Source organism: Pogona vitticeps, chromosome 12 (genome assembly GCF_051106095.1).
Source record: "Pogona vitticeps strain Pit_001003342236 chromosome 12, PviZW2.1, whole genome shotgun sequence".
Lineage (NCBI taxonomy): Eukaryota > Metazoa > Chordata > Lepidosauria > Squamata > Agamidae > Pogona > Pogona vitticeps.
The window spans coordinates 468928-493548 of record NC_135794.1 but is presented as its reverse complement, the minus strand read 5'-3'; the positions used below and the strand labels follow the sequence as shown (position 1 = coordinate 493548).

At 43.7% G+C, this 24621-nt stretch overlaps 1 protein-coding gene across 3 annotated transcripts in view; it reads right to left on the bottom strand.

Annotated features, from left to right (window-relative positions):
* TCF12 (transcription factor 12) overlaps positions 1-24208 on the bottom strand; it is a 118489-nt gene extending 94281 nt beyond the window's left edge. Inside the window, exons 1-3 of one of the 3 annotated variants that reach the window (XM_072982111.2) lie at positions 23564-24208; positions 22332-22458; positions 21399-21471 (exon numbers count right to left, since the gene is read on the bottom strand). In XM_072982111.2, the coding sequence (XP_072838212.2) occupies positions 21399-21471; positions 22332-22427 (169 nt within the window). In that variant the 5' untranslated portion in view covers positions 22428-22458; positions 23564-24208. The remainder of the gene's footprint in view (positions 1-21398; positions 21472-22331; positions 22459-23563) is intronic. The other 2 variants (XM_072982108.2, XM_072982110.2) reach the window with 2 other exon arrangements.
* Positions 24209-24621: the final 413 nt, after the last annotated feature.

Below are 24621 nucleotides of genomic sequence, written 5' to 3'. Positions count from 1 at the left end.
AATGCAGAGATGTCTCAACCCATCTCCTCTGTGCTATGTCTTGACATCAAACTGCAGTAGAACTGGGAACTGTAGTCTCCCTCCCCTGTGCTACTAAGAGAACCCCCAGCACTCCTAATGCCTGGCTTAAGGCCAAAGCTTCCTGCCAGCCATCAGAGAGAATCATCCTTTCATTTCCTTCCTGCATCGAGTGCAGAAAGAAAGATAATGGTGGGGATGAGATGCGAGGCAGGGCTTAAAATTCCTCCTTAGTGCCAAAAAGAATGTTCCAGTTCAGAGAACGTCCAGGGGTTATAATCCTTGTCTTGCGTGGAAGCGAGGCTTACAAGCCTGCCATATTCAGCAGTGGAGGTGTGCTCAGAAAGTGTTCAACAGCATCACCAGGTGCAAAATCTCTCTCTCTCTCTCTCTCTCTCTGATGTCAAGGATTTTGTTAGTCTAGTAAATGTGAATCATCTACATTACTAGCTGAGCTGAGCAGGGCTGTTAATGACGGGGCATTCTGGAGGTCACTCAGTCATAGATTCACCATAGGTTAGAGGAATTTGACAGCACATAACAACAAAGCATTATTACCAGCAACCTAGCCATTAAGTGTGTCCAGCAACACAATTATACAGTACTTTATTGACTGCCAAAAGGGACATAAGCAGTGTGCAAGAAATTAAAACACTCAAACCAAGGCATTTTCCCACAGCTAACGCCCTCCAGATGCCTTGGTCTATAGCTCCCATAATGCCTCAATACTGGCCATCACTTGGAGAAAAGTAAATTAGGAAAAGCTGCAGCAAGGTAACAGCCAATATTGCAAAGAATTCTTTTTAAAAAATATGGCTGCACTAGGAGAGGAGGGGAGAAAAAAACAAGATCTACTGTTGGGCAATTCCTTTGATTACCAATCAAAAGTACATTTCTTAGGCCACTCTAATTTTAAGGACACTAACACATCTGAATGGGTCCTGAGAAGAAAGACCAGGATGCTAAGCAGTCTGGAAACCACATTCTGTAAGGAACGGTTGAAAATATGTCTACCCTGGAGACCAGAGGATTAAAGATATGATAATGTTTTCAAATATCTGAAAGACTGCCAAGCTAATGATGGTGTGGACTTGAAACTGATAGGACTCAGCACCTGGGATGCTAAAACAACTTGTAGCCACAAGTCAAATCACCTCTATCTAGAATACAACCCCACGCAAAGCTACTTAGGGGTCAATCCCACTGAATGTCCCACAATTTACTTCCAAGAAAAATGCACATTGCTGTATCAGTCTGTGGCGACAATAGCTATAGGAGCAACATGCGTGTCAACAGGGTATAGAAAGTCAAGATTGTCTTAAGACAAGGTAATATGCGAAATACTTTCCTTTTACATTATTCCATAGGAAAAACTAAAGTAAAATTTGACCGCAAGAGCGGCAAACTTTATAGCATCTTCAATTTTTGCTACAACTTCAGCATTGTGAGAACAAAACTTGTAGCAAGAAACTCCATCATGGGCATTAAAATGGCAAATAAGCTTCAGCATAAGCAACTGCACACGGATGCCTTCAGGGACAAGAATTCACAACTTCACATGGGATCTGAGCTCACTGCAATTGACTATGAGACCTTGGGGTCATGGCAGACATATCAACAAAAATGAATGGATGGATGGATGGATGGATGGATGGATGGATGGATGGATGGATGGATGGATGGATGGATGGATGGATGGATGGATGGATGGATGGATGGATGGATGGATGGATGGATGGATGGATGGAAGGAAGGAAGGAAGGAAGGAAGGAAGGAAGGAAGGAAGGAAGGAAGGAAGGAAGGAAGGAAGGAAGGAAGGAAGGAAGGAAGGAAGGAAGGAAGGAAGGAAGGAAGGCAAAGCAAAGCAAAGCAAAGCAAAGCAAAGCAAAGCAAAGCAAAGCAAAGCAAAGCAAAGCAAAGCAAAGCAAAGCAAAGCAAGCAGTTGGGAATAACCAGAAAAGAAAACTAGAAATTTAACTGCCAATATCTGTTCTTCATGCTTCTATATCAAGTTGCAAGGAAATGTCAAAGGAAGGGCGCTGTTCTGCTTGCGTTGTGCTTGTAGGCACCAAATGGGCAACAGAATGGCTGTTGCACAAATAGGATGCCACAATACTTGGGGATTTGGCCTGATTCAGTCCCAGGGCTCTTTTTACATCTAAGGTGACCAATAACTCAAGTGAGGGAAAGGCATCATTTCAACAAGGCTACAAATCCTATATACTTTTACCTGGATATAAATCCCATTTAACTCAATGAGATCCTGCTTCTTGGTAGATATGCACAGGACTGCACTGTCAACACTGTTTTAAGCAGATAAGCAAGAAATATTCACACACACCTCATACAGTCCTAGCAGAAGGAAGCTTTTAAGCGTATCCAACATAAAGTCTATCTTAATACTTGAAAGACAGCTAAGCAAAATGAGCACATATTCTAGAAGGCAAACTCTTCTAAATCATATACCCACTAAGTTGTTGCCAAGGAAAAAGGACCACATAACAAATGGTTTGTGAGATGAAATTTATGTACCTCATAGACGGTTTCCAGGACGGCTGGTATAATTATCAGAAATATCTAACAGTAAAACATCAACTCCTCATTAGCCATGTTTGCTGTCTGCTAGATCTAAAGTGGATGCACAGAATGGAGAGCTTACTTTGGCCAGGAACCAAAGAGCTGCTGAGATTCATGCAAGGGGCTTTAATCACTCTTTTTAAAGTGGTGGTCCCCACGTACCATCACAAGCTGCATTTGAAACCCCATCCAATGTCAAAAGCCACTTGGCATGAGCCTGTGCACAGGTCGTGGCAATGAGTGACATAAATCTCATTTTGTAGCCTGCACGTGTTCTTCATTTTAGTCTTTGATTTTATTTGAATCCCAAGCACTATTTTCCTGTAGAGAACTAGCAAAACTAATTTTAAAAATATGTCACAGCATCTGATCTTAAACATAACTTCCACTTTTCCCCCAGGAAGTCTGCTAAGATGCCATGCTACAGTTTTCTAGTTCCATCGCCTCTGCATTAAATGGGGGATAATCTTACTTGCTTATTCTGTTTCATGGAGTTCTTCTATATCATTCCAGACGCTTGGGTGCAGTTGTTCCCTGCAAGCAGATGGAGACAGCAACAAACAGAATTTTTTAATGGCAGCATCCCCTTACGCAAGGGGAATTCACAGGCTCAAAATCCTATGCCTTCTAAGAAAAGGAAAAAGTTGCTAACACACCACACAAAATATTACTTCTGCAACTGCTTCCATCTCAAGTGATGTCGAGGTAGTTGAAACAAAGTCAGGAATTGCAATCCACATGAGAGTAAAGCATCATCATTATACAGGCAAGTAGAAAAACCATCTCCGCCTACACGTGGTGATGTCGCAGTTGTTCTGTCACATTCATAAATAAATAACGGACAGAGGGAAGGGGAGGAGGTGCTGGTCCACAGGCGCAGTTCTCACATCCATTTGAGTCCAGAGCGCTACTCAGCTCCTGAGCAGGCAGGCATACCAGTGCTGTGGTTACACTGGTCTCCATGTCCAAAGTCTGCCTTCATACCTAGTGTGAGGAGAGGGACCATTTTCATACAGCCACTGTATTTTAAATGCTTCCCTGTTGAACTGTTTGGCTTCCAGTTGGCCCATTAGCTGGTGATGAAGCTAAAGTCTACCAAGCTGTGCCGACAAAGGATCTGCTGCCCATGGAATTTCTTCTACAAGTGGCAACCATGATACAGCAAGGTCGGTGTGCACAGATCAAAGGATCCCTGGGATGTTTGAAGGGAGCCAGGTCCCTTGGAGCTCCCATTGAAACCAACAACCCATTTTTTCCGCAAGAAACATGCTTGAGAGACTCCCATGCATTGTTTGTGCTTCCTATGTTTCTGAAGCAAAGCAACAGAACTAACACTACCTTCATGTTTCTGAAGTGCAATTTGCGCCCTTGCCGCCGTCTCCCTGCCTCTCCCAGAGGATCGCTGAGTGGCTCAGGCAAATGGCCTTAGGCTCTGGGGGAAGCTCCGGGGCATTCCTGACTCATCAGTGCTTTCCAGTAAGAGCAAGCCTCTTTTTCTGTACGGAGCAGTCAGTCTCTGGCCCCACTGCCCCACTCCACACATGCTGCTGTATTCTGACCCACAGACATAGCAACCTTTCTGCCTCTCCATTCCCAATGCAAACATTAACAGGGAAAATGAAGCAACGCATGAGCCAGAGGGGGAAGAAAAGACCAGAGGCAAGAGAGCAAAACCAACAGCAGCCTTCCAGCTAGTCTGTCATGCTTGATTAACAGAAATTAGAAGCAAGCAACCCAGTATAAGGCACTCGGGCATCCATTCTTTCCTGAAGGCATAAGAAAGGCAAAGGAAGAAAACAGAACGGGTGGGTTGGAAGTGTTTGGGTGTGTGTGTTAAATTTTATAAAAGTAAAATGAAAGTGGTATTAATCGATTAGTTTTTATTGCAAAACATTTTAATGTATTGATTGCTCTTGCTTCTCTAGGAACTTCTAAAACCAATTTAAATATCTGCCTATTTTATTATAGTAAAAAAATAACCAGCTGAGCAACCTTAATTTGTATACATGGAACATGCAGCCACGTAGGGAAGCCCGGATGGCAAAGCAGCCCCCAAGGGCTGGATTTCCAGCAGAAACACAGAGTCTCCCCTGTGGCTTTCCCCTTTATCTGCAGCGGTTGCTCTGCCGGTGGCCTCCTTAACAAAATGTGACCAGATTCCTACTTCGGCAATTAGGGCTTGGTTGTGGTTATGAATTGTTATAGTTCTCAAGCCAAACTGCACTTTGCTGAATGAAAAGGCTGTTTGGCTGAGGGGGTGGTTAACAAAATCAGAAAGCCAAAATACCTCTTGCACTTGCAGTGCCAACCCCAGAAGTGGACTTTTTGAAACAAGGACGAAGTGACCAGGAAAATCTGCTGACCAGTCTTGGAGCCAAGACTTCAAGACAGCCTCCAAGAAACATTAGTGTTATTATTTCCCACTTCAAATACAGAGAAATTATTACCGATATGCTCCTCTCTCATATTTACTCCGCCACGAACTGATGCACCACAAGAATCCAGATCCCTCACCCTCCATCATCACCAGGATCTTGAGTCCCTACTCTCACCTACCCAGCACAACAGAAGCCACATATTTCAGAACCAGCTTGGACTTTTTTTTTTTTTTTTTTGCTAGGGAGATAATCCAGCTAAGAGCCAGAGACTGTATTGTTCTCAGACAGGAGGCCATGAAGGTGCTTGTAGGCTGCGCTTCCTCGCTGAGACAGAGATACAGTATTTTGTCAATTAACTCTGACCACTAGACTTCTCTACAGAGGGTCTTCCTTTCTGCTGGATCATGATTTGGAAGATGGCAAAATTAACAACAACAACAAATAATAATAATAATAATAATAATAATCAAATAACATATATATTTGTCACAAGGTATCCTCAGTATGAGGAAGCCGCTCAGAGTGGTATAGATTTATTAGATGGGCGGGATATAAATCAAATAAATAAATAAATAAATAAGGTGATCACAGGACTTCAACGGGGAGCTTTTAAAATATTCTTTGAACACCTGTCTTCTTGCTGTTTCTAATTACATGCTTAGACCAATTTTTAAAAAATGAACATCACTTTTAGTCATTTGCTCAGGAAAGGAACATTTATATTTTCACAATTACAGAAGCAAAGCTTTACCAACATATACAAAACGCCACTCTGCTCACCTACCCGATGTAGACAGGAAAGGGGAAATGTATGTGAAGATAAAAAAACCAGATTTTCCCCCCTCAAGTTTCCTATTTATCTATGCTTACCTATTTTCTCATCCACTATTTGCAACTCTGAACCCTAGGCAGATTGCCTACCTCTCAATCCCTCCCACCCCATCCTCTCTCTCTCTCTCTCTCTCTCTCTCTCTCTCTCTCTCACACACACACACACACACACACACACACACAGAGAGAGAGAGAGAGAGAGAGAGCGCATGCTGCTTCCTGGGGCAAACAAGAATCCAGGGTTGAATCAACATTTTGTATAGCACAACACTGGTTTCATGCCTTGAAGTAATGCTGTCAAGCCATTAAATAAAAGATCTCAAAGATGCAAATACAAAGTTCTCTCTGTGCAGTTACACCCAAATCACTCTTACTTTAAACACACAAACACACAACCAGTAATGTGTTTTATTTTTCCACATGTAAGATTAATTTTGACAGTGCTCTTGGTGTCCACCGATAAAAAAAAAACCATGACACATTTTGGTACCAGCCAACATTTCAGTAGTAGTAGTAGATGCCTATATGAAAATATTTTCAACAGCATAGGTATAGTAACTTAAAGAATTTTATTTGTTTGTTTGTTTGGTATATTTATATACTGCTGACTTAGTGGAGCACTACTCTAAGCGGTTTACAACTGGACAATAAACAACAACCCCAACAGACCAACAGAAGACATGGCTAAATGGACACATACAGTAAATACATAACATCTCAAATGATGGCAGACTCCAGGAAACACAAGTAGGAATAATATTAAGGGAGGATGCCATTGAATGCTTTTTGAAACAAGAGTGTCTTTAGCATCCTCTTAAAGAATGGGAGGGAGAAGGTCTGACAAACCTCTACCAGGAGCCCCTTCTATAGGGTAGGGGCCACGACTGAGAAGGCGCGATTTTGAAAATACCATGGGTCCCACAAAGGAGAAAGACGGGCCAGAAAAGAAACAGAAGAAATGAGTTTCATTGAACTCAATGTATAGGATTACATGTGGTGCATGTACACTATCTTATAAACATTTACTTGCCAGATCTTTACTCTGTTCCTATTAGGTTTCATTTTACAAGATTTGCCATGGGGGGACCCATTCTGAAGTGAAATCATTTTCATTAAATGGCTGCACAACATTATTATGTAGCAACACCATGTTTATTAAGACAGTATTTGTTGTTTAATTTGGGTATTTGCCTATTGAATTTCTCAGTTGTATGTTTTATTTCAAAAATAAACCAGGGGAGAAATGTAGCTTATTCAGGAGATTAGAAGCCTTGTGCTTCAAATCCTATTTCAGGCCCCTCCAATAATATACAGAGGAGTTCAATCTCAACCAGTTTTTTAACTTGGATATTTTTTGACTGTGTCAGCAACTTTCAACATGACATACTAGAATACTAAAATGGAAACTCCTTAATCAACATTTCATTCCAGGAAAGAGCAGGTCACATACATCTGACTGAAAGTTACCCAAATACCAATCCAAGCTAAACCTGTGTAAGCAAACCATAAATATTATTTGGCTTAAGCAGCAATATGCCAAACTTAGGTGCGACCCTTACTTATAGGTGGTAAGTCAACCTTACGGTAGATAAATCAAAATGGTAGAGTACTAAACAAGAACACTATACAGCCATAAATGAACAGGCAACCTTGGGCAGATCACTGTTGCAGCTTGTCCATCCAGCTGTGCCAAGAGGATGATAAAGGTAGCAAACTACTTCACACACCTGTTTTAAAGACTAAGGCAATGTACTGGAATATACAACATGGCTAAATTTTAAACATTATTACAGTACTTATACCCTCAAGTCCCTAGCCAAGCGCACTGAAATTCTCAAGCTGCATAAAAATTTAGGTTAGAATCAAAGATGTCCTTTTAAAAAACTAATAACTGAGAATCTCAGGCTCACAGAGACATGCCTCCCATTGTCTGGTACAGCGACAAAAAGACTGGAGGCTTCTATGTTTGACTGACTGTAGTTTTAACATCTGAACCCTAATGTTTGTAGGTGCACCCCACCTGACACACATAGTATTCCTTCTCATAGGTGAATTTGTAAGGGCTTATAAATAAATACACAAATAAAAAAGAACCTCCAATAAATGGCAGTTAATTAAAAAAATAAAACAGAACAGAACCAAGAGCTTTTTACCTCCTCCTTTAAGCCCTCCTGGAACAGAGGCGGTACAGAGATGAGAGCCAAAGCTTACCACCAGTTTTTCTTGTCACAATAGAAGATACTTTTCCATGACACTCAAGGCAGTTCTTTGACTTAGCTGAGGTGACAAATAGGTACCTAAGATATTTTAATATCAATTATTCCTTTATTTTCCTAACAATTTGTTCAACAAATTTAGCTGTTTTCCTTTTTTGTTTTTAATTTTCAAATATCAGTCTTGCACAAGATTTCAATATCAGTCTGACTTGTAAATGAAGTCCCATGTGAAAGTAACATTCAATACTTTTGAGTTACAACATGGTAATGCCAGCTACAACATGCACAATACAACTGCTTCGAAATATATACAGTACCACAAACGTAGAGTTCACCGAGCGAGCTTTGCTAACTCTTAGAACAGAACTAGCCAGCCGTTGCACAGACAGTAACTTTTAACACCGGCTGGCACTATCAGGATCTAAAACACATCTTGCCTCTGTCCTTCACTATGGCTACAGCCATTTCCATTTATCACATCAGTGCTATCTATACCTGCGATGCCAGGTGAACCACTTAGACTCCCTGCTCCAGTGGCCTCAGCACAAAAATCAGATGGGCCAAAAAATAAATGCCAGCAAGGACAAGCCTATGAACAATCCACAGGATAGCCACCAACTATTCACTGAGCTCACAAAAAATTGCTACCATGGTTTTATCCTGAGGCCACCAAGTCAATTGTGCTCACAACTCTTCCAATACCAGAGACAGCTGCTAAAACATGTGTGCCATTGGGAGAAACAGGCACCTGTACAGATGTGCCAAAGTGGTAGTACAAAGCCACCATGTAAGAACATCTCTAGTGGAAAAAGAATGGGAGGCCATTAGCTCTATTCTGCCAGTGGGTATCGTCACATCCTGACTTCTGATATAAACACTTCCCAAAGCTATTAAATACCCTTATTAGTTTTGATCAGCTTCTGGAAAGTTATTCCAGCAGAACAACATTTTTATAGTATGTGTCCAACTGCAACCATCGTTAATATCATTTTGAGAGGAAAGGTATTTCAAAGGTGAAAATAGAAATTCAAACTATAACATCTGCATTTTATATTCAACAGGAAGATTGCTGAGGCCCCTTCAGGAAAAACTGAGAGAGAAATGACAGTCAACAGCAATACTGCCAAAAGCTTTATTTAGGCGAACTATATTTATTTACAGAAGACATCAAGGTCAAGCCATACTGTGGGGGTTTATTGTCCAAAGCATGAGGGAAAGAGAGACTACCAGAAAAGATAATTATGCAAGATTCATGGATTACCAGAGCTGGAAGTGATCTGAAAAACTGCTCTATTACAAACATCAGATCAAGAATGCAGAAGCACAACATGAAACATCTTATTCTACAAGGTAAAACTGAGGGGCGTTCATAAAAACATTTGTTCTTCTGACTAGTCTGGAAATATTTAAATATTTTACCCAAGATTTTTAATAGCTGCACTCAAAACAAATTTTTCATAAGATTCTAAAATCCTGCCTGTCTGACAGAGATAGAAATAAACAATCAAATTTGAGCCACTGGTTACAGTTCTTTTTAAAATATCAGTCATTATGGAAACCAGATAAAATATGATGCCAAGCAACTACTCATTTAAACAGATATATATGAATTGCTAGTTGCTCTGCCTTCACATGCTGGTTATAGATATTTTAAAGAAACTGACAATAAAATTGAAGGACAAGTATCACAGTCAGAACATTTAACTCTAGAACTGGGTATGTTTCCAAAAAGACAGCAAAAGAACACTGACAATTAATAAAATTATTTTTCACTTGTCTACTTAAATCAGATTACATTGCAATCAAGTAAAAGCTGCTATGACAATGAGATCTCACTAACTGTAATTCTCACACACCTTATCCTCTTAATTAATTTTGAGACCCTTTTGTGACTACACTCAGCTACCTGCAGAACAGAAGCACAGTTGGGTATGAAATCTAAGTTTATATTTAAAATTTCACCCTCCATTCCCACAAGACCAAGCATTCTTCAGATCACTTCACTCTTTATTAACTGTGATCACTAAACAGATCCAAAACACAAGTATGTGAGGAGCAGTTCTCATAAAGTGTCTGGGCAGGATCTTTCTTCATACAAGCACAGGTTAGTAATGACAAATGTTACCAATCCTAGCTCAGAAATGATTCTAGGTACAGTATCTTTATTCAAATGCCCTTCCAAATTGGATGATTCAACTGTGTCCTGTAAGTGCAAAGCACAGAGCCAACGGTTTAAAAATTCCACTGGGCAACTAGTCTTTGGATTCTTCTACCCATTTTCTGGGTCAGTCTTGCCCTACAATGCCATGAGATGGCCACGCATCTACATCCAGTCTTCCTTTTACAGGCCTCCTTGGACCAAGATTTGTCAGAGACCTTCTCAGGTGGCTGACCATCTCTGATCACCCGTCCTTCACAAATAGGAACCAAGAGTTTTAGGTTGGAACAGGAATGTGGAAAAAGCAACAGGGGAACAAATACTGTATATGGGGAAAGGACGGGACGACAGAAAAAAAATTAGAATTGAACATCTAACTATACATCTTAATTGAAAGAATAAGAGAATGAAAAGGGGACAGAGCACAGTTTCAAGGAAAAGATATACAGATATGAAGAGTATATATTTTCCGTGGGAAATTATACTTAAGGAGCTATACTATTTAGACTAGTTTTAAGAAGTGATTGGTATGGCTGCAAATTACAGAAAATCCATGCCATTAACGCTCAACTCACAGAAAATGTTCCAATCTACAATGGCTATTGTGTTTCGAGTGCTATTTTAATCTTCTGAACTTTAGAAAACCCTTGTTTCATTTCCTTATTTTAATTGTACTGAGTAACAAACATAACCGTCAATACATTCCTAAGAGCAGGGCTCTCTTTCTTTTTGAACATACTTTGTACAGAACAAAATTCTGATTATGGAATCTTTAGACAACCTGTACCATAATCCATGATTATTAGATCATGACCACAGGCAAGACAATGAGACATGTCTCCAACTGTCAAAATGAATTTCATCTTCAAACTTAAAATGATAACAATGGACGAGGCTGTTTTCCAGAGGAAATTGATTTGGGAATATTTTTCCCACCTGACGGAGACAGTTTGTTGTGCCCATTCAGTCACAAAGAGAGTACTATGATGACTCAGAAAACCTTTATCAGCTGCAGAAATACCTTTCACGGTATTTAAACTATAATTCATAATTTTGTGTATTCAAATTTTTTCACTGTGCCTGTGAGGTTGAACTAAATCTCTTTGTTCTCTAATGACTTTTTCTGCATTATAATAAGACTAACCTGACTGGAAGAAGTCCCTGAGGAAAACATAGTGGCTGAAATCCAGTAGTGAGTGGCAACTAGAGTAACTAAGGAGCCCTGAATCCGTAAGGATTTCATGAGAACTCTTCTAAACCTCCAAAGCAGTTGGAAAGAAGACCCCACCCTTTAAAAAAAAAATTTAAACAAAACAGCAGCACCAACATTTGGGAGCATGCACGTGTTCTTGCTTTGCAACCGCAGCTGGTCTTCAAATAATCAGCTAAAAATTTAGTTGATTTACCTGTCTATGAAAGCTTCAACCAGACAAATATATATACACATATACATACAGTATATTATAAAATAAACATAAAATTCCAGGCACTTTGTTATAGAACAAGAACACATACAATTATATATAAGCAAAATATCAACTAGCATTAATCCACCAATCTGAACAAGATTTTCATTAATAGGGAGATTTGACATATTTTCTGAAGGCTCACCATATTAAAAACAAGGTGGATCAAAATCAATGTTTATAAAACTCAAATTGATTTAAATCACAACTTAAACAATCAAAATTGTTAAAAATATTTTTTTTAAATTTTAATCATAATTTTAATCAAATGCACCCTGATTGAAAACAAATCAAACTCCATCATTCAGATTTGAATGAAACACAACAGAATGTCCAGTTCCCAGCCGTAAAACCAGAATGTGCTGGAAATAACACAGAACATCACTGACTACGTCATTCTCTTTAACCCCAAAGCCTTCTTTCACTCTTGAATGTTTATGACATACAACTTCTGAGGATGCTGCAGAGTGGGATGATTGCTTCCCTGCCCTGTTTGACAGACTAATGTAGATTTTCAGAAGTCCCCACGGTTCCCTTCAATTTTAAAATGGGAGGCAGGTATTTGGGCCAATGGGTTACATGACTAACCAGACACATCACAGCAGACTTGGTGATGCTCACCTTGGCATAAATTCAGCACTGAATCTGTTAGGTCTGCATACAAAGGCGGGGCTTCTACTAAAAGTATGAGACCTCTGGGAAATCTCTGGGTGGCTTTTTATTTCTTTTGTAGAAAACCTTCAGTTGTTGCTGTTCTCAGGGCTCTAAAGGAGACTTTGAGCTGTAGTGAACACTTCTCATGAGAATATTTTAAAGGCATTTTAGATATACTATATACAAATGTCGTTTTCCCCTACTTTGCATTTCCTTATCTTGGTTGTGAAAAATCTCTGTTATTCAACTACCCTTAGTAACGTATTTACTCACTAATGTAACATGGCGTATCTCGGTTTCTAACTTTAAACACATCAAACTGAAAGCTTAGCTGTCCTGGGATTTTGGAAGTGACATAACCATTACAGTATTTGCTAATGAAGATCAAATTCTTTCTTGCTGTCCAGGATGAGATAACTGGTGATTTTATCACTTGAATGGATGTTTTGTATTTCAGCATTTAGAAAACAAAGCTGTATTTAATATAACATTCTAAAGCATAAAAGGCATACTTTTTGGTGAAAATGTTAGCTGAATGCTAAGGAAAACCAACAAAATAAGCTTTTGTTGAATTTTATAACATGGCATTCTGTTTGGAAAGCCATACTCACAAACACCCCATCAACCTATAGAGGTTCGCTAAGTTCCCATATGTTTCGCATATGGGATAAATACATAGCTAGCATGCTAAAACTTATCTTCACAAAATAAGGAAGTTATATCATATGCCAGCCCCAAGAGTAATTCTGCATAATCAGTATCATACAAATATTTTGCATTCTTATTCATACTGATTTTTAAAAGCACTTCATTATCTGGAATGTCGTTGCTTTAAAAAAAAATTTGTTTGATTGCTGCTGTTGCCTTGTCTTTCCCTCCATCATTTTGTATGTCCATACTTACAACTTAAGTTTCATTTTGTTTGGCAGACCAAGAAAACAGGACGAAGTTTTTGGTCAAATCTTCTAATGAAATGGAAAAGTGAACATCTCTACTGCCTGTGGTATATAGATGTAAGGACTACTGGAATTACTAATGGTTTGCTTTCTTCTAAAAATAAAAAAGTCCTATTGTTTGCTTCAACCAAAACTTTGAAAACTTTGAAAGCATCACCTATTGAATGGCCACAGACAGCCTTGAGTTGCATTATCAAAGGACCTGAAAGCTCCATCAAACTACCTTTGTTAAATAGGAAAGAGAGTCACCTCCTTATTGGCTTTTCAAGACCTCCTTGTTCTGTTAACTCAAAAGGATTGGATTCCCTACATTCATAGAGCTTCTACATCTTCTCTAAGACTTTCAGATCTTCTGTATGTTCTTCGCTAGTAGTTCTACCACACTTCACAGAGTTGAAGGCAACTAATAAAGGATGGCATATAAATATATAAGGCAAAAAAAAGTATATTGACTCATTAAAAAAGGGAAACTAAAAATAGCGAAAATGATCAGAGACGATTTTATGCACAAGCAGACACATATGGAGGAGGTAATCCAGATTTCCTGGTTCTGAACTGTAAATGTCTTTCCAGGTCATAACTTAGGGTTGTTGGTACCCAGAAACAGGCAGAAGTGACAGCAGCAGTTGGGTGACCTGTACCCACTCTCTGGCTCTAATCCAACCGTCTCATCTGGAGCAAGCTGATGTTCTCATCCCATTTTAAAGGCAGGACCACGTCACATACTTTGTAGTCCAGTAATGATGTGACCAGGGCACCTGCCAGATCTCTCTCTCTCTCTCTCTCAAAATGGGCAGAGCTGCCTCATGAGTCTCAACAGAGTAAAGGACCTCCTGGCCTCGGCTGCCTTCAGCACTGGTGGGTTGACAGCTGGTTCTCAAAGCACTGCAGGACTACAACTATTTCAGATCTGATGGTGTGGAATAATGTCTTCTTCCCAACTCACCTGATGCCTTTAAAAGTCTACAATTTGGTTCTCTTTCTACTCATCCTACAACTTATGCAATGTCTTATCTTTGGGGAACTCTGTTCTTCTGTCTGCGCTTGATGAGGTCCTCAGCGTTGTCTCCTTGGACTCCCATGCTCCTTCTCAACAACCTGTCCCCTACTGACCTCATAACATTCCTCATAATTTCAAGAGTCGGCCACTTGTCTTTCCGTATTCGACTCTCTTCCAATCCACACTTCTTTCATCTGGCTCAATTCCCTCCAAAACAGCTTTCCATTATCTCCTTAGAATACCTGCTCCAAGACCCTAGTGCTTATTCTTTACTTCTCTCTTTCTAATGGATGGATGTAATGTCATGAGGAAATTTCAACACAAGTGTTACACATTCATATTCCATTCTTAGAAGTTGCCACAGGAACTAAGGATTAAGGAAGAGAATGCTCCCTCCCTTTAAACAAACAAACAAACAAAAAACTTGCCTGGGCTGAGCAATGAACTGTTTATTTTCATATAGTAAAATATTATAGACCAGCTCTTTTCCTTGAAAGCCCTCAAAGAATATAAAATAAAATTAAAACGATTTAAGTAAACTACAGAGATTATGAATATAACCCTCTGGCCTCCCTCTTAGATCTAAAGCACAACTTTAGGTTGACAGGCAAAAGAAGGTTCTTCTTTCAGCTGACCTTCAGCCAACTGTCTTTCAAAACCACAGGAAGATGTTTCTTGGATGTAAAAAGTCCTCTTAAGATACTTCTATTGAACTGCTATTTTCAGATTTCATATCACCTCTTTACTTCGATGCTCAACTTTTGCAAGTGATTTCATATTCCAGCGTTGCACTGACCCATAATCTCCCTTTCTTACCTCAACACAACTGCTCTCCCCCACCCCCTCAACTCCCATGAAAACTTTTCCTGGGAGTGGCTCTGGGGCCAGGTAAGGAGAGACTAAATTTATTGCTGGCATGTTTTAAAATACATACAGAGTCCAATAATTTCCAGCAACAGCTCTGAATTTGCTTGAATTTAACTTTTATGTTAAGCGTCACTAAGCACACAACTGAATTGTCTCAGAATCCAATATTGTATTTCAATTAAGCAATGTCTGACGGAGGAAACAAAACTTTTCAAACCCTTATACAGTATAGCATAGGCAAACAACCCATTCCTAGTAATCAAAAAGCTAATCAAGCATATCAAATCCAATGTCCATGAATTTAAAGGAGTACCTCCCTGTTTCTACCTCTACCCCACAGAGCTTCAGTGTCCCAATGGCAGGATCACCTGTCAACAGTTTACCCCAGAGAATGGAGCTGCCATCTTCACAGTAGGCACCTCCCACATTGGCATTGCCAATGCCTAGCTTTCCAGGGCAAATCTCATGTCTCCAGACTTGAGCAAACAGAGACAGCATCAGTGAAGGCATTTCCAACCATCTTTAAGTCAAAAGATCCGCAGTCTTTCACTAGCTCAGCCCTATGTAGATTCATTTTGTCATTTACCCATAGCATTGACCAAGCAGCTGCCGCCAGCACAGAACGGACATTCCACGTAAGATGAAAAGGCACAGAAGTGGGTGACACAAGCACATACTGATCATACTTCCATGTTGGTAGGACCTCTTCAAGTGGCTATTTCTCCCTGAAAAGGACACACATCCACAGCAAGCCATGCAAAAGATTCCAGGATGACAACACACTGTTTCCTATGCCCACTTTTTATGCCACCTTTTGAAGAAGAAGAGCTCTAGGAGAACCATGCAGTACATTTGGACAAAGTCCCATAAGTTCCATCATCTTGCCTCATGGCAAGAACGCCACCAGCAGCAGGATCCACAATACTGGTTGCTGGAATAACTCCCCAGCTAGGCACTGTTGGCCCCCTGCAACCAACACCTTAAAACCAGTCTCTGCTATACTCAGACAGAAAGTTAGCCACTTCCCCAAGTATATTTCTACCATAAATCTAAACTAATCCCATTATTCAGGTAAGAGCTCCTGACATCTTGATTTCTAATATGTTATCAAAATGAAAAAGTATTTCCTTATGTAAGCCGCTTTGACTGCGAGGCAGAGGACAAACAATGAAAGGGCACCACTGAGTCTTCTGACTCTGCAGAAATCAGGCAGGTTGACAATATGAACCCTAAGACTGCCTGGGGGGGGGGGAGTGTTTTCTAAGAACAACTGGACTAAAGCCATCCTGGAAGAGGGCAGCCCCCTCTATGGGGGAACTATGCCACACACCAAGGTCAATGCCTGTCAGAAGGGGCAGACTCCGTCCTGTCCCCCGCCCGGGCGCGCTCCCGACCGCCCCCCTAACCCACCCCTTTCCCTGCCCACCGGCAGCCCAGGGGGCGTGAGAACAGCCACCCCCGCAGCGCCCTCTCTCCCCTCAGAGGTTGGGGGGGTCTCCTTCCTGCCCTCCTTCCCTTCCTCCCCCCCCCCTGCGGTGGCCTCTCGCTGGCACAACTGATCAGTCATAATGTGAGGCATCCTCTTAGCTCCCATTACCTGTTTTGCTGCATCACCTGCCTCCGCTCCTCCTGATGAAGGCAAATTGTATGAACAAGGAAGTAAAGAAGATTTCGGGGGGGGGGGGGGACGGCATTTTTAATGGCTAAGGTTGTAGGTTGCTGAACAAGGCAGCCACTAATGTTTATCCAGGCACTATCCGCCAGCCAACCCAAACTCCCCAGTTGGTGCCACATAGACCTGTCTTGCTTAGGATAGCTAGAATACCAGCAGAATTGTCTATTTAATCCGGAACCTAAAGTATCAGAAATTTAATTTTCAGTTTTCAGTCATTAAAGACTTTCTATAAACCAAGATATCTTTGAAAATCACCCATTTTAAGCCCTTGCCTCCTGCTGTGACTCCCAATGATGCCATATGAGTCTACTGGGCCTTCTATGTAACCCTTTAAAATTTTCTTTAAATTCTTATAGTGTAAAATTTAACATAATGCAAGAAAAACACAACCACCTTTTCTAGACGCCAGAATACTATGAAGATATACATTCAAGGGATGAACCATGTAGTAGTCTCCATCCATCATCAGGAAAATAAGATTATCACACATCCTTGCTTCAAGATTTCATTTGTTATTAGGAAGATGAGTAACAATGAGCCTCCTTTTTCCTTTTTAAAAGGAGGATTTACTTGCCTTCTGTCAAGGTTTAAAAAGCATATTGGACAGCATCGCTTTAAATGCATGTGTCATTTTTCCAATTAATCTAATATGGAAAAATTAGCTCTAAGTTTTGTATACCAAATACAGACTTAAACCAAAGCAAGTACAATGATATGCTGGCTTATTATTACTCACAGCACTCCTCTACTATCAAGAGAACAGATAACTCCTACTTGAAATAACTAAGAACATCTTTGTTTGGCAGCTTGATTGGCTCGTCTCACTATGGCTTAATCCTGGAAAACATCTAAATGGCATGTCATAAACAACACAATTCAGATTAGCTACTATTAAAATATTGTGTTTTAAAATTTGGGACAGTATTCAAGAAGAAAATGGCTGTCATTGAAACATATCACATCAGCTGAAGTTTGGATAACTTTAGAATGCTCAGCTGTTATGGTTTATATTACATATGACCAAAAAAAGGCTAAGAAACCTCTTCTCTGGGACAGCTGAACAATAATGGAAGTGAAATACTTAGGCAAAGTGCACTACATCTCCATTAAAACCCCTGCCACAAACAACAGCCCCAGAATATTGAAACAGGGCTCCTCAACAACAAGAATGTTTTGTGTATTTCTTATCTTGCTACAGGACAAAGAGGCTTCTAACATTAAGAGCACAAGAAGGGAAAGACAAAGTTAGACCAGCAAGAATACATCTTCTTCCTCCCTTCCAAGGGGAAAAAGAAAATCCATGAAACCAGCAAGCCACTGGTCATAACTTTGACATACCAAACCAAGTTTCAGAGCTGAAACCAGAGTGTTCCTGCTACTCAAAACATCACCAATTCTCCCAAAGCATTTTCAGGGACATTTAAGATTGATGCCATAATTAAATCATCTTTTCCACAGAGGATGCAATGAGAAAGAAAATGGAAAGAAGCACGGTATGAAGGAAACCAAAGTTGGTTCCTAAAGCTTTTTTAAAAATCATTGTCATCTCTCCACCACTGAAGGAAAGGAACAGCATCTTCCCAGCATCAACACAATATAAACAAACAGCAATCTTCTATGGATATCAATTAATATTTATTTACTTATTAGCGCTATATTTCTCTTTTCGCCAGAAATGAAATTTATGATCACTAATATCAAACATTTAAAAAATGCATGGTGAAAATATACAAAAATCACACATAATAACATAGGTCAACTCTGAAGCACATCCTAACACATTCAACAGGGTAAAGGTAAAGGTTCCCCTTGACAATTTGTCCAGTCGTGTCCAACTCTAAGGTGTGGTGCTCATCCCCGTTTCCAAGCTGTAGAGCCAGCATTTGTCTGAAGACAGCTTCCATGGTCACGTGGCCAGCGCAACTAGACATGGAACGCTGTTACCTTCCCTCCGTGGTGGTACCTATTTATCTACTCACATTTGCATGCTTTCGAACAGCTAGGTTGGCAAGAGCTGGGAGAAGCGATGGGAGCTCACTCTGTCACGTGGATTTGATCTTACGACTGCTGGTCGTCCGACCTTGCAGCACAGAGGCTTCTGTGGTTTAACCCGCAGTGCCACCACTTCTCTTTAACAGGAGTTGCTCCCAATTAAGTATACATATAACTACATTTTTGCCACATAAGTTACTTGTAGTGAGTTAAAAGACAAGGTCAATCACATGCACCTGAAGGTCAACATCTGATAAATTTTGCCAAGTTCCAATTTCACACTACAGCAGACCTAGGCAAAGTGCGGCCCGAGGGCCAAATACGGCCCATGAGCTGCTCCTGTCCGGCCCGCGGAGAGTTTTGAAAATCAAAACCATTTACAGCTTTATGTCTAAAGTTGATCAGTTGCTTATCTTTAACATACCGCAAAAAACCTCTTTAGTATTTGTGAACATTAACAAGTTTAAAATAAAAACAATCATAACATCACTGTTTCATTTTATTTTTAAGTAAAGTTGGTTCGGCCCCCGAACACAGTTCAGATTTTTCATGTGGCCCCCGCTATAGAAATTAATTGTCCACCCCTGCACTACAGGCTGTTGAGATGAAAAAAATTGTAAGTTCATCTAATATGTTGTACAAACAGAATATAAAAGTGAAAAACACACTAAGATTCAGATCCAACACCTTGCAAGCAGGGAACTGCCAGTGTGTCTTCCCAATACTTATAGAGACAGTCTGGAATTCCACTGGCAAATGTATGCATGTGTAGGAGAAATCACCTAAATTGTAGCAGCAAATTACGGATTCAATGAGGTTGCTGTTTGTATGCCTAGCACATGATCAGGCCCATAATCAGCACTTCGTTTATTAGCAGCAATTTGCCACCATGACTAGCACTGTTTCACAGATGCTTGTGTCAGCTGCCAGCAGGAGTCCAACTGCTGAGACACAACACAAGGAACTGCTGCTGTTTTCTAGAAAATAATGTAAGCATATGCATTCATGGGATGTACCTAACAGGACTTGTTGGTTTGCAGGCTCACTCGTTTTTCCACAAGCTGTTAAACAGGGTCTACCATTAACTATCTACTGAGCTACACAGGAAACGTAAAATGCAGTGACATTTCTGGCCCACCCGCAGGCTCCTGTTTTTCTTCTCCCACTCACTTCTGCTGCCAAACAAGCATTTCTCCTGCTTTTCTGTTTCACAGCCAATAACAGTAAGCATTATAAACATGCCAATATTGGCGATAACCATGGTTAAAAGAAAGCTCGCAAAGCACAACTTGGTACCACAGTGAATATTGGTTATCTGCGCAGAAATAAAACTAACCACAAATTTGCTCCAAAACTAAAAGTGGGAAAATCAATGCCCGCATGAAAGAAGGAAGGACATGGAAGCCTGCAGGCACTTCCAACCACTCAGTGATGCTTAGGCACCAAGGAGGTTGAATAGTAAAATCTTTTCCTCTTCATAGCCTAAAAAGCAATATAGATAGTGCCACCATGTGTCTTTTCCATAAGCATCGCTGAGACTTTAAGAGGACCTCTGCTTTAAAAAATAGTCATATTCCTGCATTGCACATGGTTTTTATTTGATGAGAGCTTGATTTCCCAAGGAAGTAGTTTATCCCAGTTTAGAAACAATATAGAATCATGTATTTGCCTGATCTACAGATGACAAGAGAATGATCTCTCCTATAATGGCCAATTTGCCATCATATCACATGATTCTACGGCATCTTAAGAAAAAAAAAGTTCTTCCTTATGAACCAATGCTGTAAACTAATAACAGTAACAAATGATGACACAAAATGACAGGGAAAGGGGGAGAATATTTGAAATGAGATTTTAAGCAAGAGATTCTCAGACAGCAGTACAGAATGGTGATATACGACTGTTTAAGGCTCTTGCCAGTGCAACCTGCAGTGTTTCTAAGGAGCCATGAAAGAATGAACTCCAGCCACATCATAAAAAGCATGTATAATTTTCCTCAAATGTTACCCTTGCAGATTTAAATTTCCTTCCTAGCCTATGCTATGAAACTCCAAGAGGTTCTACTGTTTGAATACTTATGTGATAAAACACATTTGTTTCATCAAAAAGACATATGTGGTTCACACCCCTTTGCTTCTATTCTTTGCATTCTATTACATCAGATAAACTCTAGAAACATTGTATTTCCATTGTTCTGTTATTTCTTCTATTCTTATGTGACTTCCTTTACCCCTCTTTACTGGACAAACTAAAATCCAACAATAGCTATTCACAGAAAAGACAGTATTTCTCATTTACTTTAAATTACTACTTTCATCTACATTGATTCCTAATACTGAACACCCATATTTTCAAAAAGTACCTGTGCTGTTTCATAAAATCACTGCCTTCCACAGAACAGACCTTCAAACCCATTCAGCAGTAACGCTACTTCGGCCCCTAACTAGCAATTCCTGTAGAAGGTTCTCATGCGAAAAGCAATCCTAAAACACATTTGTGCATTTCATTTTGCATACCTCATCCATGTAAGCTTCCATATCTGTGGAAGATGCTACATACAGGACTACAGCGTTATTAGTAGAACGTCTTCATTTTCCACTCACTTCTTACCTGATCCACTGAACTGGCTGCTTCCTAGAGTGGTTGGCCTTGTTTTCCCACTATTAACAGGTGGCGAAAACATCTGGAAAACAAATGGACATCTTTAGGTCAGGACCCAACACTCAGTTTATAAAATATGCTCTCTTAAAGCAATAATTGCAGAACAACCAATTCTAATAGAGCCAATTATTTTAAAAAGACTAAAAAGACATTCAGGAATAAATAAAAATCCACACCTGAGGGCATTTTCACAAACAGTATTAAGTGTGTTTGAAAATAAGTTTCAAATAAGTTAAAAAATTGGCACACAAGCCTTATTACGGTTACTTGACATGGCCAATCTACATCTCTCACACAAGGCTTAATAAAATACTACACCAAGCAGGATGGGGGGGGGGGGGGGTGGACACCTAAACTAAGGCAGTCCTTTCCTGGTTCTTTACATTTTAAAATCGTTTCTTCTTTTATTTCACTCCCTGTTATGTCAGAGTCAAAGGCGACACTTTTGCAACCCGAGGGCTGCATCTTAAAGGCCCTGACCGAAAATCCCAAAGCAAGGCGGCGGCAACCCAAGTATTACTTCCCGAAGCCCCCTCGGCCTTGCGATTCAGTTCCCACGAGGAGGGGGGGAGGAAAGCCTCGCTTCCCTGCGGCGGGCGAGGCGAGGACGACGCCCGGGCTCCCGGCCTGCCAGCTTGGCTGGGAGCCGTCAGCGGGGCACCGGCGGCCCAAGGACCATCTCCGGGTCGTCCCGATTTTACCCGCTGCCGCCGCCTCCGCTGCCTCCGGTCCGGGGCGCCCGTCCAGCCGCCGCCCGCCCGCCTGGCCGGCCTCTCCCGGTCCTGCCGAGCCGAGCCGAGCCGAGCCTTGCCCGCCCGCCCGCGGTCCCGTTGGTCGGCGGCAGAGAAGCGGCCCGAGGGCTCGGAAGGGTCTCTCTCCTACCGCGCTGAAGTCCAGCAGGTCGCTCAGCTCCTTGTCCGTCCCGATGGCGGCCATCCGCTGCTGCTGCTGCTGCTGCTGCTGCTGCTGGGGGTTCATCTTCGCCCGCCGGCCGGCCGCGCCGAGAGTCCTGAAGGCGGGGAAGGGGAGCGAGAAGGGCGCGGGGTTGAGCCCGAGCAGGAGGAGAAGCAGCCACCGGGCAGAGGAGAGAGGAAGGGAGAGGACCCCCGCCGCTGCCGCCGCCGCGGAGCGCCCCCCCCCCCCGCTTGCTCCGTCGTCCCACCACCGCCACCAGCAGCTGCCCTCGAGCTCTGGACCAAAGTTGCCGCCTGGCTGGCGGGCGGGAGGGACGGCTTCTTTCTCCTCCTCCTCCTCCTCCTTCCAGGGAGCCCACGCGCGTCCTCCTCTGGGAAGGAACCGCGGATCCCGGGGAAGGAAGGAAGGAAAGGAAGCGAGGGGAGGGGGAGGGAGAGGGGGACGGGAGAGGGGGCTGCTGGCCCAGCTTCTCCTCCTCCCTCCCTCCCTCCCTCCCTCCCTCCCTCTTCCCGCCACTCTTTCCCGGAGCCCCCAAAGGGGAGGCTCCGTCCTTCCTTCCGAGGGACCCTCCAGGAGGAGCAGGAGGAGGAGAGGAAGCGGGAGCGGGAGCGGCGGCGGCGGAGGGAAGCCCCGCGGCGAACAATGCGAGGGGCTTGGGCCGCCGCCGCCGCCCCCCAACCTCCTGCCCCCCGCCCCCGCTCCGGCCAGCCGGGCCAAAGGGGGGGGGCACCTCCGAGCCAGTTTCAGACGCCCGCCCGCTTGCCTTCCTGGCTCAGCCCGGGCGGCGGGGGAAGAGGCCAGAGAAAGCGGGGGAAAGGGCGCCCCCCCTCCGCCCCCCTCCCCTCCCCTCGAGCAGGGGCCGGACGACCTCCTCCTCCGCCGCCGAGGGGCTTCCTTTCCCTTTCCCCGCGACACCCCCCCCCACTCCCGACTGGGAAGGAAATAAGGAAGGGGGGGTTGCCCCCCCTCCCGGGAGCCTCTCGAGAGCGCGCCTGGCTCCGTCCCGTCCCCCGCCCGGGCGCGCTCCCGACCACCCCCCCTACCCCCACCCCTTTCCCTCGCCCACCGGCAGCCCAGGGGGCGTGAGAACAGCCCCTCCCCGCAGCGCCCTCTCTCCCCTCAGAGGTTGGGGGGGGTCTCCTTCCTGCCTTCCCTCGCTCCCTTCCCCCCCCCCGCGGTGGCCCGGCGGCCGCTCTTACCGGGAGTTCCCGCGCGGGGCTCCGGGGCCAGGCCGGCGGACGGGGGGGGGGAAGCGTCCACGGGGTGGGTTTGAGGAGAGGCTGGTCGGCGGGAGAAGGGGGGGCCCTCTGAGGAGGGGCGGTGAGGGAAGGAAGCGGGCGGGCGGGCGGGCGGGGGAGGCCGCCCGGGGAGGAGACCCCCCCTGGCCGCGCAGCCCCTCCGGGTCGAGGGCTCTGGCGCTCGGGCCGCCGCCGCCTCCTTCCTCCTCCTCCTGCCCCGCGCCGCCCGTCGGCTGGCCTCCCTTCTTCCCCTTCTCGCCGGGCCTCTCTTTCCTTCCTTCCTTCCTGCCGCCGCCTCTCCTCCTCCTCCCTTGCGCGGCCTCCCCTCAGGCGGACATTTTTGGGGCTTCCGAGGCCTCAGCACCGCCACGTCCTCGCCGCCGCCGCCGTATCCCTCCGCGCCTGGCGGCGGCAGCGGCGACGACGACGACAATGGCCGCCCTCCGCGCCCGTGGAGGAGGAGATGGGAGGGAGGGAGGAGGAGAGCGGCCGGCTGGGCGAAGGGGCCTCGCGGCGGGGTTGCCCGCGGGCCCCTCTGAGGGAAAAGGCCGGCCGGCCCGCCAAAGGGCCCCGCCTCGCCGCCGTCCCCCTCCGCTCCCCTCCCAGGGCCGCCGGTGGGAGACGGAGGCGAGGCGAGCCCCCCCCACACACACACCCACTCCCGCCGGCGCGTGAGGGTGGGGGGGGGCTGTTTCTTGACCGCGAGCCTCGTCTTGGCGGCGGCGGGAGGGGGGGAAAGAGCTGTTATTTCTCTGGAGCGGGGGGCGTGGGGGGGGTGCGCGCGCGCCTTTTGGCAGCTGCCGACAGAAGGGGCCTGGACCCCTAGGATGGCGCCTTTTCCCTGGCTCTCCAGTTCTGCCCCTCAAAAAGCTCCCAGTCCAGGCCTTGGACGCCTCTGGTGGTGCCAGGATGGGAGTTGGTGGGCTCTCCGTCCTCTCACGGGTTCACTACTTGTTTTAATTGTGCCACTGGTCACTTTGAAATTGCACTTTCTGCACCCGCATCCCTCACTTCAGGAC